This window comes from Cydia splendana, chromosome 16 (genome assembly GCF_910591565.1).
Source record: "Cydia splendana chromosome 16, ilCydSple1.2, whole genome shotgun sequence".
Lineage (NCBI taxonomy): Eukaryota > Metazoa > Arthropoda > Insecta > Lepidoptera > Tortricidae > Cydia > Cydia splendana.
In genome coordinates this window covers 3,465,074-3,480,094 of record NC_085975.1, presented here as the reverse complement: position 1 = coordinate 3,480,094, position 15,021 = coordinate 3,465,074, and the positions used below count along the sequence as shown (strand labels likewise).

General features: G+C 37.7%; 1 protein-coding gene across 1 annotated transcript in view; it reads left to right on the top strand.

The window, feature by feature from the left end:
* The window catches only part of LOC134797998 (atrial natriuretic peptide receptor 1), a 109,683-nt gene extending 95,438 nt beyond the window's left edge, over positions 1–14,245 (top strand). The window contains exons 13-22 of the mRNA XM_063770333.1: positions 2,407–2,565; positions 3,655–3,831; positions 4,387–4,543; positions 4,902–5,060; positions 5,364–5,547; positions 5,949–6,095; positions 6,640–6,832; positions 11,262–11,414; positions 11,999–12,119; positions 13,958–14,245. Of these exons, the coding sequence (XP_063626403.1) occupies positions 2,407–2,565; positions 3,655–3,831; positions 4,387–4,543; positions 4,902–5,060; positions 5,364–5,547; positions 5,949–6,095; positions 6,640–6,832; positions 11,262–11,414; positions 11,999–12,119; positions 13,958–14,229 (1,722 nt within the window). The 3' untranslated portion in view covers positions 14,230–14,245. The remainder of the gene's footprint in view (positions 1–2,406; positions 2,566–3,654; positions 3,832–4,386; positions 4,544–4,901; positions 5,061–5,363; positions 5,548–5,948; positions 6,096–6,639; positions 6,833–11,261; positions 11,415–11,998; positions 12,120–13,957) is intronic.
* The last annotated feature ends 776 nt before the right edge of the window (positions 14,246–15,021 follow it).

Sequence of the window (15,021 nt, the reverse complement as noted above, 5' to 3'; positions counted from 1 at the left end):
GTGGGAAAAGCTCTTGAGTAGTTGACGGATCTCTTCTAGGGGGTAACTGCACAAAAGATCCCTATGGGTCGAAGTGTATCCGCAAGGGCCCCCGAAAACAATAAGATAAGATAAGATAAGTATGACGCGTTTATCTCAGACTTAGATGAATCCTTAACTTACATCATCAATAGTAGGTAATTATAAGACATAGAAGTTATTGTGGCAAAATGAAGTGATTGACAAAATTAAATATCGACATGTCTGATATCGATGTTACATTAACTTTATCATAGATATTTATAACACTGTATAATAACATAGCTACCGCGAAGTACACAACATGTTCGATATCTTCTTTGATATTTTCATATTTTGTTAGTGTTCTATTCTTTTGGCACTGTATACTACAGTTTACGTTTTTATTTTTAAGTACACTAAACATAGTAATAAAGAAATTATGTACCAATTTGTAATTAATTTGCGTTCTTAAAATTTGTCGGTAATTTACAGCAAGTAGGTAGAAGTTATATCTTTTAATTATTAATCTGTTACAGACTTATCGATAACAGATTTATCGACGTTTCATTTTCTCAAACACTCGTTTATGCCACAAAAACTTCTATGTCTGGACTAATTATGTTAAGGAGTCATAGTGTACAAAAAATTTAATAGTTTGGTGAAAAAAGACAATTCTTTACGGAGGTTACCTGCCTTTATAATTTAATTGTCTCGGGTTCTTAGGAAATAATAGCGATTTGGCCTCATTCCATATCTATTAAAGTCACTTTTAGGGTAATTGTCCCATATCGAATGAAATATAACATTTCGTAGTTTCCTATAAATAGTACTAGCGACCCGCCCCGGCTTCGAACGGGTTAACAAATTATACACCTAAACCTTCCTCAAGAACCACTCTATTGATAGGTGAAAACCGCATGAAAATCCGTTCAGTAGTTTTTGAGTTTATCGCGAACAAACATACAAACACACAGACAGACGCGGCGGGGGACTTTGTTTTAATCATCATAGGTAATCATAATAATCATAATAATTTATTGATAATAAAAATTACCATTTTATAAGGTGTAATGATGATAGGTAATGTACGAAATTGGGTGGTACATTATCAGTGTCAGTGCATTAGACGATCTTTCTTGGTCGTTTAAATTTTGTAATGGTCTAATGGGTTACCCATTCCTTGTTTATGACTGCATAAAACATTCCCAGTTTACCGTATTTGTGAAATCAACCCCGTCTGTTTGTTTTACTGGCCATTTATTGCCCATTTACGATTGTTTAATGTTAATTAATGTCTTTTGGGAAGTAAATTGCTGTGGATTTTGTTGTAACAGTAATACTAATTTAGATTTTATCGTGATTTTTATATCTAGTTGTACATAATATCTAGACATAGGTAAGATAAGATAAGAAAATGATTTATTTGCTTAAACATGGTACCTACATAAGTTGACATAATTGGTATAAGTAGGCAGTATCGCATGTTATAACATGGTATATCAAGTATCAAATTAAATTAATTTCAGATAAGGTAATTCTTCTTCCCACGTCCTGTCTTCTTGTCACGTCTTGGGGTCCACTTGACAACTTATCCCAAGAATTGACGTAGGCACTAGTTTTTACGAAACTGCCATCTGACCTTCCAATCCAGAGGGGAAACTATGCCTTGTTGGGATTAGTCCGGTTTCCTCAAGATGTTTTCCTTCATTGAAAAGCGACTGATAAATATCAAATGATATTTCGTACATAAGTTCCGAAAAACTCATGGGTACGAGCCTGGGTTTGAACCCGCGACCTTCGGATTGATAGTCGCACGCTCTTACCGCTAGGCCACCAGCCCTTCACAAAACCTTAATAGACCTGCTAGCATGAGTTGCGTTCTTGCGCGCGACTCCATACATCTAGCGCGACTTCAAGTATGGACTCGCGCGCGGGAACGCAACTTATGCTAGACCGCCTGATAAGGTGAGAATCTTTAACTATAATTTAAAGAGCGGGATTTTAAGTATAATTTAAGGGTGGATTTTAGAACAAAAACAATCAGAATAACGAATCACAATAATTTTATTAAAATTTTCAATACATTTCACATGAACAAAGGAACAAATCTTACATTGAATATCGCCGAAATATAAAACAACAGCATGGAACGATAACAAAATAGCTCACACTAACACGATGGCGGCCGAAGGCAAAATGTCCCGAGCAACAGTTTGCACCGGTTTTTATACCCCATGCAGAGTAGGTGTTGGCAACAATAAAATAAATAAGAACTTCAATCGCTGCTTTTCTTGACTCTTTCTTCTTTCATTGATGGGAATCCGAAGAGTTGTTATGACGTGTACCTATCTGTTCTTTTTTACCTCATCCTTTTGCATATAAAATAATTATGCACATTGCCCCCAGCTTTCCTTAGGCTGGAGTACCCGCGGAGCAGTAGGAACGCCTGCCTTCACTCTATCTGAGTTTACCGTGGGTCTGTACAAGGGTAACAGAGTCGCCGTCAAGAAGATCCACAGGAAGAAGCTAGACCTCAACAAGAAGCTTATGTGGGAGATTAGACAGGTTAGTTTTTGATGATTCTGCATTTTCTTTAAAAAAAAATAAGAATGTTAGTTGAGAATTCGTTCTAAGCAAAGAGAACAGATAGTATAGAGGGCTATTGTCATATGTATATAATTTTGTAGTCACAGTCAATTTACTGCCATCTATCGACACACGATTAAAACTAATAATAAAAATGTATAAAAATATCAAAAATGTATTATATATACAGGATGACCTTAGCCATTGGACAAACCCTGAAATCCCACGTAGGGTTACTTCTCAGAAATGCTCTAACGGTAATATTTTTTAATTAGAACAAAAGATAAAATAATAAATTATCTAACAAAAGTTATTTCCAATAATCGACAACAAAAAGAAACATACTGTATTAATCATTGGCAGTGCTTTTGACAATTTGTTCGAAAATGTGCGGCAATGATGACATTTGTCAAAAGTCAGAATCATATTAACGTCATAAATAAAAAAGATAATCAAAACGGTCGAAGAAGGTTTCATACTATTTATTACCTCAGGAGTTACTACACATAGAGGTTGCTCCAAAGTAAAAAAATCGTAATTTGTTAATTTCTTCGTAACCGCTACACCGATTGTTATGATACTTTGTATACTGGTTCTAAATACCCTAATGCACATGTACTTTTCGGCTTTGTCCAATGGCTAGGGACACCCTGTATATATTAAGTACCTACATGTATGGAGAAATGATTTAAATTTTTTTAAACGCCATATAACTTCACTCTCACTCTTAATTTCTTTCACTGATATGTCAACGCCATCTAGCCAAGTATAGGCCAAACGTGTTGCGCCATCTATTCGAGAATGACTTTTTTTGAGATCTTATTTTTGACTAGCGACCCGCCCTGGCTTCGCACGGGTTGCACAAAACTTTAACAAATTATACACCTAACCCTTCCTCAAGAATCACTCTATTGATAGGTGGAAACCGCATGAAAATGGGTTCAGTAGTTTTTGAGTTTACAGCGAACATACAAACACAAACAGACAGACGCGGCGGGGAACTTTGTTTTATAAAGTGTAGTTAGTGATGATCAAGTTGTCTAGGCATTCGTTCAACATTGTCCTCAGGCAAGGAACGTGTCGCACGAGAACACGGCTCGCTTCATCGGCGCGTGCGTCGACTGTCCGCTCGTGTTCGTACTGACGGAGTACTGCCCGAAGGGATCCCTGAAGGACGTCCTCTCCAACGAAGAAATCCAGCTAGACTGGAACTTTAGGACCTCGCTGGTTCATGATATTGTTCAGGTAAACTTGCGTGTGGGTGTTAAGGAATTTTATCTGATCAGTGATTGACAGTTTCATATAAAGCGCTTAAATTAGAGCAATTTTCAAACGTTGCTCAAATTTATAACGACGGTCGACTGCGACCATTTCAAGATATTTTCACAACAACCTTTTTTTATCCCGCATGAGGGCCGTTAGGCCATCTTTTTGCGAAGCCTTTACAATTCCTGGAGAATCCGTTGGAGTTTGTGTACCCCAGTTGGAGGGATCCTCCTAGGGCAGGGGTCGGCAAACCGGGGCTCGGCGTCATACACTCTTTAAAGGCTCTTCAATTCACCAAATAAATTAAAACAGAGTTCTGGAAAACAGCACATTGAAATATATCTGATGATTTCCACTGCAATTTGCTCGCCTCTTCTCAAAAGTTTGCCTACCTCTGGCCTAGGCTAGGGTAGTATATAGATGCACTGATAGATGGATTTCTATCAAGAGAAAAGATATAATCCATTGTACTATTTATTTCTTGAAACTAGATATTTTACCACACATTTATACGGCATAACCATATATAACCAGGGCATGTGCTATCTCCACGGCGGTCTGGGCGCGCACGGCAAGCTCCGCTCCTCCAACTGCCTCATCGATGGCCGCTTCGTGTTGAAGATATCAGACTACGGCCCCAACACGCTCTGCACGCCTACTGACCTCATCAAGGACGACACTTATTATTATAGTAAGTCGAAGTTTGGATTCTTATAGCACATGACCTGAACCATGAGATTGCGATTTAATCGAAGCTTATTTGAAAATTTGGTCCTTCGCCAATGATCATGGTATCATGTTAGGTCTCACCAGTTAGAAGCAATTTTCTTTTATGAGTATCCTGAACATCAACCTGCACTACCTAAGCTGCGTTTCATGCAGCAGTAATAGAATTTTGTTGTCTAATGTAACATTTTAGAAAACATGGAAATCGTATTCTAAATTCAGATGTTTAGGAATTTATGAATCTATCTTGAGCACGAGATTGAAACCAGTTGAAAGTATTGATTTAATACTGTGAAAACTACAATAGTTTTTTTATGGTCTAGAACTGCTCTGGACGGCTCCGGAGCTGGTCGCTGCAAGCGTTTACCCGGGAGCAGCAGCATCTCTGAAGGGTGATGTCTACAGTTTTGGGATCATCCTTGAGGAAATTGTGCTTCGCGCCGGCCCATTCCACCATTACACCACCGCTATGACTAACAGAGGTAATATTGTGAGACTCTCGGAGCGTTTTTGTTCCATCTTACAGCTTATGGCTTCTTGATCGACAGCAGGTTGAAATCGAAAGTCAGGGTTAGGTAGGAGGATGAGGGTGATCCTCCAGAGCCCCTGGAATTAGATTATTGGTAGTTACCCTGTCTGGATTGCCAGCATTACAGGTAGGGTAACTACCGATAAGACTAAATTTTCCTCTTCTTCAGCTGAAATGTAAAAGACACACCCATCAATTTTAAGACCTGATCTTACATATGAATTTGATTCCCTTAATTTTGTCTTTAATTCCTTAGAGATAGTCTCGCGCGTCTGCGGGCGCGAGTCACCTCCGTTCCGGCCTATGGTGATAGCCAACGAGGCGGGTGCGGGCCCGGGCGCAAACACCGCGTCAGATTTGATGGATTTGGCTGCGAGTTGCTGGGCCGAGGCGCCCGATGACAGGCCCACGTTTGATTTCATCAATGCTAATCATATCAAGTAAGTTTCAAAATAAATGAGGAGAGGAAAACAGGGTTTACAGAGCTGGGTAGTTTTTTTCATAGGACCTTATTAGGAGGTTAAACTGACCTTGTCAATGTTATTGTGAAGTGCTTTTGACTACTTACTTCATACATATTTGTAGTGATTAAAAATTGGTCCTGCAACCCTCTTTCCATATTAAGACAGTCTTGGGCACCGAATTATATTGTCAAACAATCAAAATACATATCTACTAGATCTATGTCGACCAGCAACTTCATCTTTAGTTTGATATTCTTTGACACAAGCACTCGTGCTTTGGGTTAAAGGATTTTGGTTGGAGATTACTTGTAACCTCTGTTACTTGTAAAGTATGTCTCGTAATACGTAGGTGTTACGACTAAAACCTATTTTATTAGGGGCTACTGCGACAACTTGATGGATGACCTCCTGAGCCGTATGGAGCAGTACGCTAACAACTTGGAGTCGCTCGTGGAAGAGAAGACGGAGCAGTTATCGTTAGAGAAACGGCGATCTGAAGAATTGCTGTACCAAGTATTACCAAGGTAAAAATAGAGAAAGAAATATTTCAAAAAACATTACATATGTGAAGTGGCGCAGAATAGGGCAGAGTGGCGCTCTCTTGTGTCAGAGGCCAAGATCCTCTTTGGGAGACTGAGCCAGTGATGTATGTACGTATGTGACATTTTCTTTTTACATTTGCCTTCTTAAATGAAAAGCTAGTAGATTAGTGTAGATAAGTCAGAACTGATTTCGAGTATGAAAGACTGGAGGCGGAGAGATTGAAAATATAGTGTTGCAGGAAATCTACTTGATGACCTCTACGTGTCGAGCCTCTAAGTCTCAAAATTAGCTCTGATTGACTTAAACTTACTCGCGAGAACATAATATGTTTTAGTGGACCACTTCCAAAAGAAGGACCATTATTTATTACGAGTATGTTATTTTCAAAGAGTGTCCCATACATAAGCACAAGGTGCAAAAAACACATAAGTATCGTATTGGTATCATGGGTATGATTGCTATAAGCCTATTGACTTATTTCTTTACCATCAACGAACTAGGTTTACCATTTATCTATTCACCCAGGCCAGTAGCTCAACAACTGATGGCCGGCGAGGTGGTACAGCCGGAGAGCTTCGAATGCGTAACGGTCTACTTCAGCGATATAGTTGGCTTCACCGAGCTGTGCGCCGCCTCCACACCCATGCAGGTGGTAGATCTGCTCAACGACCTGTACAGCACTTTCGACAGGATTATAGGCTTTTATGATGTTTATAAGGTAAGTTCTTGCATGTGATTTGTCTTGTTGTGTAGCCTCCTGAGACCCCGCGTGCAAGTTTTTGCATTCCACATTGTATTTTGAACTTTATATATCTCACACAATTAATGTAAGGGTATCTTTTATAATGCTCAAACTCAAATACCTGGGGACGAAAAAGGACATATTCTCGTTACCGAAATAATATGTTATTTGGACATTGTCGGCCTAAATGTACCGAACATGGTTAGGACGCTACTGTGTGTAGTGTGTACCTAAATTCTACAGCCGTGTTCATTTTTAATTAGTACAAGATTGCCAATTAGGCCTTGTTTTACATCGTGTACCTATATATATACTATTCTTTGATAGTGCTTATACGTAAGTGTGCCTTGGTCGTCCAGGGTTATGTAATGTAATATTAAGTAATAACTTCTATAGGATGATTCATAACATAAGAGTTGGCGCAAGATATTGTAGGGATGGAACTGTAAAAAAAATCTTAAATAAATTCTGTTCTAGCTGTCGCGGATCACTCTATGTACATACTAAGAATGAACGAATTTTTTTGTTAAACAATAAATATGTACCTACACATAAGTCTGTCGTTTTCCAGGGAAAGTCAACTTATTGTCAGTCGTCAAATAGAAAGCGTCCATATCGATGGTATCTACTTAACTGGGGTCCTATTTGACTCACGAGAACGAAAAAAATATTCAAAAGTGCTTGTTGCTAGGCCTATATGAATAAAGTATTATTTGAACTTTGAATGAAATAGGTGACGTGGCTACCATCTACCAAAATGCTATGATATTATAAAAATTACGCTCTGTTTAATCGCAAAATTTGCCAACTCGGCCGGGACGTCAATCAATCAATCAATCAATTATTTATTGATAACAAGCGTTACACGTCATTTAACATTTTCTGTTTACACAAACTTTACATATCGAGAAAGATTTACAATGATAAAATGTCGTTATTGGTTTAGGAATTAAATTACATATACAATCTAAGATTAGTATAATATTTTTTTAACGTCGCCAGTTTTATAACAATCTGTCACTTTCTCGACTTAAATCCTGGGCAAGCATATCGTAACTCAAAACTTTCAAACGTGCTTAATGATATTAGACCCAAAGAGAAAAGGGTGGGTCTCTAATGTCTCCCATAAAGTTTTAAGTCATAATGTATTGTTTGTCCGCATTTTCGTTACTCATAAACACTCATAATTTGTTTTTTTTTTTCAGATACGGGTAACTTTTCAGGGTAGCCATAAAACAAACCTAACCTAACCTTAACCTTACGAAAATCTTGAAAAGTTAACGGTTTCAGAATTAGGACTAATGATAATATGGCAAACAATACATTATGATATGACTTAAAACTTTATGTCAAACAAAGGGACCCCGAAAAAGGTTATATTTAGCACTTTGATTACGGATGGAGAATTAATCATATTATGCCCATGTCAATCCATTCGTAAAGGATTATGTTTAGTTACCTGTCGGTAAATTTCAAAGTGTAACTATTTTGGATTGTCGACCTTTGGAATGACAACATTTTTTGATATTGGCCACCGTTTAGAGTCTGTGCGGAAAGAGAAGAGTCGTGGAATGTATGGGGCCCCATACATTCCACGACTCTTCTCTTTCCGCACAGACTATATGAGTTATTTACGAAAAACTAAAAAAAGGGACCTTAGAAGTGATTATATTTAAATTTCCCGCGTTAATATTTCTTTGAATATTGATCCTAGCGAAAAATTGTACTGAATCTTTCTTGTAGGCAATTTTATGCAGATTACTTATGTAATAGAACATTTATTGCTATGCGCCACCGTTTAAGAGTAATTTACGAAAAACTATAAAAAGGGACCTTTAATGTCAAACATCTCACTTCTGGCCAAGATTTCGATCGAGCAACCGGCAAATTCGGATTCTGCGGGGTCTAATTAGGTTAAAAAACCCGGTTGCTTAAAAGTAATATGATTTGCCAGTCGCATCAAGAAGGAGAGCGATTTTGATTTTTTTTGTCTAGTCTAATATTTTAAACTATTTAGACGACAACGTTTTCACTCACTTGAGTTTTTATTCCCTATATTGGCGACATGTTTCGGGCCCGTCGGGGAATGATTAACGTATTTTGGATTGATTAACGACCTGCTATTAGGTATTTGATAAGGTGAAATTATACAACGTGTCCCAAAATTCAACGATAAGCTGGCACCAGAAGATGGACCTGCTCATGACTACTTGAGGAAAAAAAATAAAAAAAAATGACAAATTGTAGACATGGGGCCGATTGCATAACAAACTACAACTAATATTACAAGCGGAACTCCTTATTTAATAAGTGAAATTAGAAAAGGAGTTCCGCTTGTAATATTAGTTGTAGTTTGTTATGCAATCGGCCCATGGTCGTTAAAAATACCACTATGGGTTGTCGATTTAATTTTTTTTTCTAATTCCAGAATAAATTGAGATATATATTTTTTTCTCTTTTTTTCTCAAGTAGTCATGAGCAGGTCCATCTTCTGGTGCCAGCTTATCGTTGAATTTTGGGACACGTGGTGTAATCCAGGGTGCTAAGAGGTACCTACTTCTCGAGCTAAATTCGTAAATCATATCTAACGACGCGAAAACAATAAAAATAAACTATTTATAGTTATAGTCGTTCAAATAAAAACTAAAAACCGCTTCTTTACTTGCCATACCTCTTTGTAAATATTTATTCATTTGGGAAAATTAAGAAATTTTAAATAGTATATTACTTACTTAAAGTAGAAGGCAGTTAAGTATTTACGCAATGTGCTCCTCGGCTTCGCCTCGGCCGACAATTCCGTGTCATCTGAGACTTTCTTATTCACTGGCCGATGTGTGTATATCTATACAATTCAACTTCGTTTAGCGCAGCGTGCCGACAGTTGACCTTTTCCGCACGGAGAACAGAAAATGTTATATTGAAAATACTAGTTCATAATAGATAATTTCATCAGTGGCGTTATTGCCCCAGATCACGATTAACCAATATAAAATTAGGTCAATGGGTCGTTCCGGTTAAATAGTTACAAAACGTAACTATTTTAACCGGAACGTGTAACATGTAATTAAATGAAATTGCCAAGTTTTAACTGAAAATATTTCTGATTAATAGGAATCGAGAAATAATTTCATATATTTATCTTCGTCTAGTAACTAGTAGGTACCCATACTCGTAACACAAGCCTTATTGAGCTTACTGTGGGCAGTGGGGAGACACTCCTCCTTTCGGGCATTCTCAGCTTTGTTTGGCTCAGCATTGCTCCGCTATTGGAACAACTTGACGTCCCTTTGCGTGCATGACCACAGATAAGATAATGACTTGAATTTTGACAACCCTAAATAGCCGAAAGTGATAGTACCATACATTAGAAAGGGACAGCATGATTCCTCCTTCCCTGAATCGCTGTCAAACCCTCGGTGGGCGAGTCAGAGTCGCACTTGTCCGGTTTTTTACAAATGATGTTGAAAACATAGTAAGTAGTTTGGCTTGGAGTAGGTATTTACTTTTATTTTCTTGACTTTGATCCATATATTTGCCAGCTTGTGTTCTAAAAGCAAAACTTAATACTTTAACTTTTAAGAGACAAAGTTTTCTTTATAAATGTTTTCTGGAGTGCAATAATAATAAACGTAAATATAGAATGTTTATGGCGTGACTTTTCAATATTTCTAAGAGAGAAGACGAGGGGTCTTTATAGCTAAAGACATAAAAGTCTATTAGCAGTTACTTCAATACGGCCTCCGCCATTGATTTTTATTATAGGTACCTCTTGTAAAATGTAGAGAGAGTGATTTTTATTATGAAATTTATAGAGTAATTTCTTGACCTAGTACCTCAGATGAAAATTGGTAAAGTCCATTTCTACAACACTAAAAATAATTATTAGAACTTATTAAACAAATATGTAGGCTATTTTTATACTAAAAGTACTACCTACTTCGATATCGATGCGCGACTTTCGAATTTTAAAAATAAAATCAGGTTGTTAGTTATAAGCGCATTAAAGGAGTTGGACCAAGTTAACCCTGCACAGATTTTGCAATGACAAAATTTACATTTAAGAGCCCATCAACGTGCACAATAGCGCCACTGCTAAATAAGGTTAAGATATGCGTCCAAAGTTAAAACGGCCGTTTTTGTTTTGAGTTCATAGATCGACGAATCCACCAACATAAAAACTAGTTTGATGTATTCAAAAGGTACTTAAATACATACAAAATACAGTACGTAGCGGCCCCCTTTTTAAAATATCTTTCGTTAAATTTAAATAATAACGATTATTTTGCATTGGCGCTAGTGTGCACGTTGATGGGCCCTTAAAGTGGCACCCTCACACTTTTTTACTGCAAATCTGATGCAGAGTTAGCTATGACGGACTGTTTCAACTGTAAGTATGTCTTCACAGGTGGAGACGATAGGCGACGCGTACATGGTGGTGTCCGGTCTGCCAGAGCGCAATGGCGATCAACACGCCCGGGAAATTTGTTTGATGGCGCTTGCAATAGTCGAGGCTGTCCGTGGGTTCGTTGTTCGACACCGGCCTGCTCATCGACTAGAGGTGATAATAATTTATATTGTAAAATATAAACTAGGCTCTGACCACTGCCTTGGCAGTGATAATGGCAATACATGTCCCATAGGAGAGCCATACTTCACGTAGCACGTAGTCATGAAAACTTAGCGTGCTCTAACTATATCCCCGTATGACCGGTTGAGATTCTATCTCCAAGTGACGTCATCATCTTCATCTTCCTCGCGTCATCCCGGCATTCTGCCACAGCTCATGGGAGTATAGTATTACATGTTGTTTGGTCTGCCGGAGTACAATAGTGTGCATGCTTAATCATTATTTTTACAGACATAGGTAAATAAGACTGGATTTAAAATTGTCGACGGTTTCATGCCGTGTTTGTGTGCGTCTTTTTACGGTATGATACTGAAAGCTAATAACCTATTTGTGGTTAATTAAAACCAAAATAAACTTTGCTAATCCGCAAAATATATAAGTGTATTTCGGATTTCCGCAAATTAGGTAACTAACTATTTGTGGTTCTTAACGCTAGATAATTGTGTAAATATTGAATTTACAATCCCGTCTCTAGTCTGCAGGTGTTTTATGCTGTTAAAAAATTCCATATGCAGGTTCGAGTAGGCGTTCACTCTGGGCCTGTGTGCGCGGGAGTGGTGGGGGTGAAGATGCCCCACTACTGTCTGTTCGGGGACACTGTCAACACAGCCAGCCGGATGGAGTCCACTGGACAACGTAAGTCTCACTTAACTCGTTTATCTAACTCATTCACTTCTATATAATGACTCAGTTTCTTCGGTCACGTCTCGAGGCGAAACAATGACTCCATAGAGCGTCTAGTGGTGCAGGGTAGAGCAAACCTATGCGATGGACTAATCAAATCAAATCTGCCATGGAAGGACCCCTGAACGCATTTGCCAGAATGACCTCCAACCGCGGAAAATGGCGAGAAATCGCACGGCAAGCATCATCTGTGCCTGACGTCAACCATTTGACCACGACACTCTGCGATGAGTATAACGACAAAGAAGAAAAGCGATCGATAATGTATCGTAGAGGCGAAACGATGACGTGTTGTGATTAGCGCTCAGTAAGTGAAAAAGTCTCGGATTCGTTCGAACAAGGTGACAGAAGATATGGCAAGCTCTTTCATGTCGTAATCAAAGAGAATTAAATCACTACGTTGTCGTAATCACGTAGATAAATGTTTTATCGAACTACATCTCAACCCGGACGATCTTTTCATCATTGGTATTCATTTTCACTTAACAATCGATCAAGTCATAAAGAAGGGCTGTAAGAAGTTATCATACGATAGTTGAAATTTGAAGAATATTTACTTGTACACGTACCTATTTGTATTTGAATTTGGACTGCGTATGATTACTTAGTTTGGAACATATATGTATAGGTATTAAGTACCTTCCAGCAAGTTATTCGTCAATTAACTCAAGATTGAAATTGGCTATGAAATCCGTGTGATTATAGCTTCCCTAATAAATTAAAAGTACCTACCTTCAATCAATTTAGAGAAAAATAAATAAAAGTAGTCTCAACCCATATCTATTAATAATATCTGTTACCTACTCTTCCGAAATTTAAAAATAATCTCAATCTCAAGTTTGTCTAAAATAGAAAGTAGAAATTTTATGGAAAAAAATTTGAGATATTCATTTTCAGCGAACATTAATTAAGTAGAGAGATCAAAGTTTGGCGATATTAAATTACAAATGTTTCCTGTTATTAGGATGTTTCATGGCAACAGATAAATAGGGCTAAATTGAAATATAACGGGTGTTTCCTGTAACAGTAGCGATAAATTAAACTGTAGGCTGTACTCCTCAAACTGACCAATATTTATTCAGTAACTTTTAAAAATAACTTATGCTTAAATTTTTATTACACTTTAAAGTTTATTCTAAGACGCAATGTATGTACGCAAATTTTGTTATGTTTAAAGCGTGACAAGCAACGTCTAGAGGATTCATAATTTTTTAAAGGTATTTGACAAAAGTTTTATAGTTTTAGGAGTATAATATAATTTTAGTTATGTTTTAATTATTTGCTCGTGTTACAGGCAACACCCGGTATAAAGTAAAAAATACTCTTTAGTTTTCTGTAATACTTAGGTAATAAAAATATTTTAACGTAAAATAACACCTACCTATATTTGGAGGAAGTCTGATAAATACATATATGTATTGAAAACACAATATAAAACGGATCCTTCTATTACTATTGATGATGTAGCACTGTAAGTGTACGGCCTCAGTGGTGGCGACCAGCGGCAGCGGTGTATTCGGCGGAGCGTGCATCGTAGCGTTGAGTGGCCAAGGGATATGAGTAGCATGACTAGCACGCGCTGAGCAGAGGCCTGCTGAGGGCTGCGTATACGTTTAGGTACATTTATTTATTTGAATATAGGTAACGCGCCCAATGCTTTGCTGGTCGATGCCGCTCGAGCGCCTAACTCAGTTTGCACCCAAATTTTAACCCGACCGTGACGGGTTATAGAAATAAATAAAGAATGGCGAACCATTAATCATATGATTCCTGTCTTTGTGTTACTTTAGCCCTCCGCATCCACCTAAGCGAAAGCACACGCGCGCTGCTCGACCAATGGGGCACGTTTGTCGTCGAGCGTCGAGGCGAAGTAGAACTGAAAGGGCGAGGCCGAATGCTAACCCATTGGCTGCTACATTGCTCAGAGCCTGAAGCCAGGCCGCTGGCCGCGGGGCCGCAGCCGCCGCCGCAGTACCCCATACTGTTCCCGGCGCTGCCGCAGCCGACTATAGCGCAGCATATCCCGTATTTGGTGGTCGATCCGCCGACGCTAGCCGCTTGAAGAGCTTGTACCGGTAACGTTCCTAATGTTTTTTATTGTAAGAATTCTAATTTCAATGCCGTAATGTAGTTATAGTACGTGTTGCATTTATTTGTAAGACTCTTTTTATATATTTACTTATTTGAATAATGTGTTTAATGTATAGTTCTATAAGTACTTAAAAGGCATACTGTATTTATAGATACTCGTTTTCGTACGCACATTTTTTATTACAATTTTCTTTCATGTGTTGCTAAATAAGAATTATTTAAATGTAAGTATTATGTCTATAATTAGATGCTACATTTAGTATTTTATTTAATCATGATTATTTGTTAGAAATGTATATGTCACGAAGAGAGGCCTAATCGAAACTTTGTTAAATTAGAAATCTATTCTTAATGCCAATTATTAGATTGCTAAGTATAAACTTGAAAACCTCTTTATACCTAGTACCTACATTTTCGGCCGCAAAGATTACGAGTGAGCCCTTAATAAAGAAATCTCTAGAGCATGAAATGTGAAATATAAATCGGTTCAAATGCCGAGCTCGGACTTAATTTGAATGAAAACGTAATATTTATCTTGTGGAACTTGTGGGTTAAGCCCGACATGTACCAAATCTAAAATCGGGGCAAAGTGATTTTTTAACAACACTAGGTACAATCTGTTGAAATTTTAGATTTCATGTATGTTTTTTATGAATTAAGATGATTTAACAATCTTTTGAATTATTATGTCATACTCATAATGTAACAACCTTAAAACTTGATTATTTTTCTATGTTAAGAGCCGTCATAATACATACTGTAA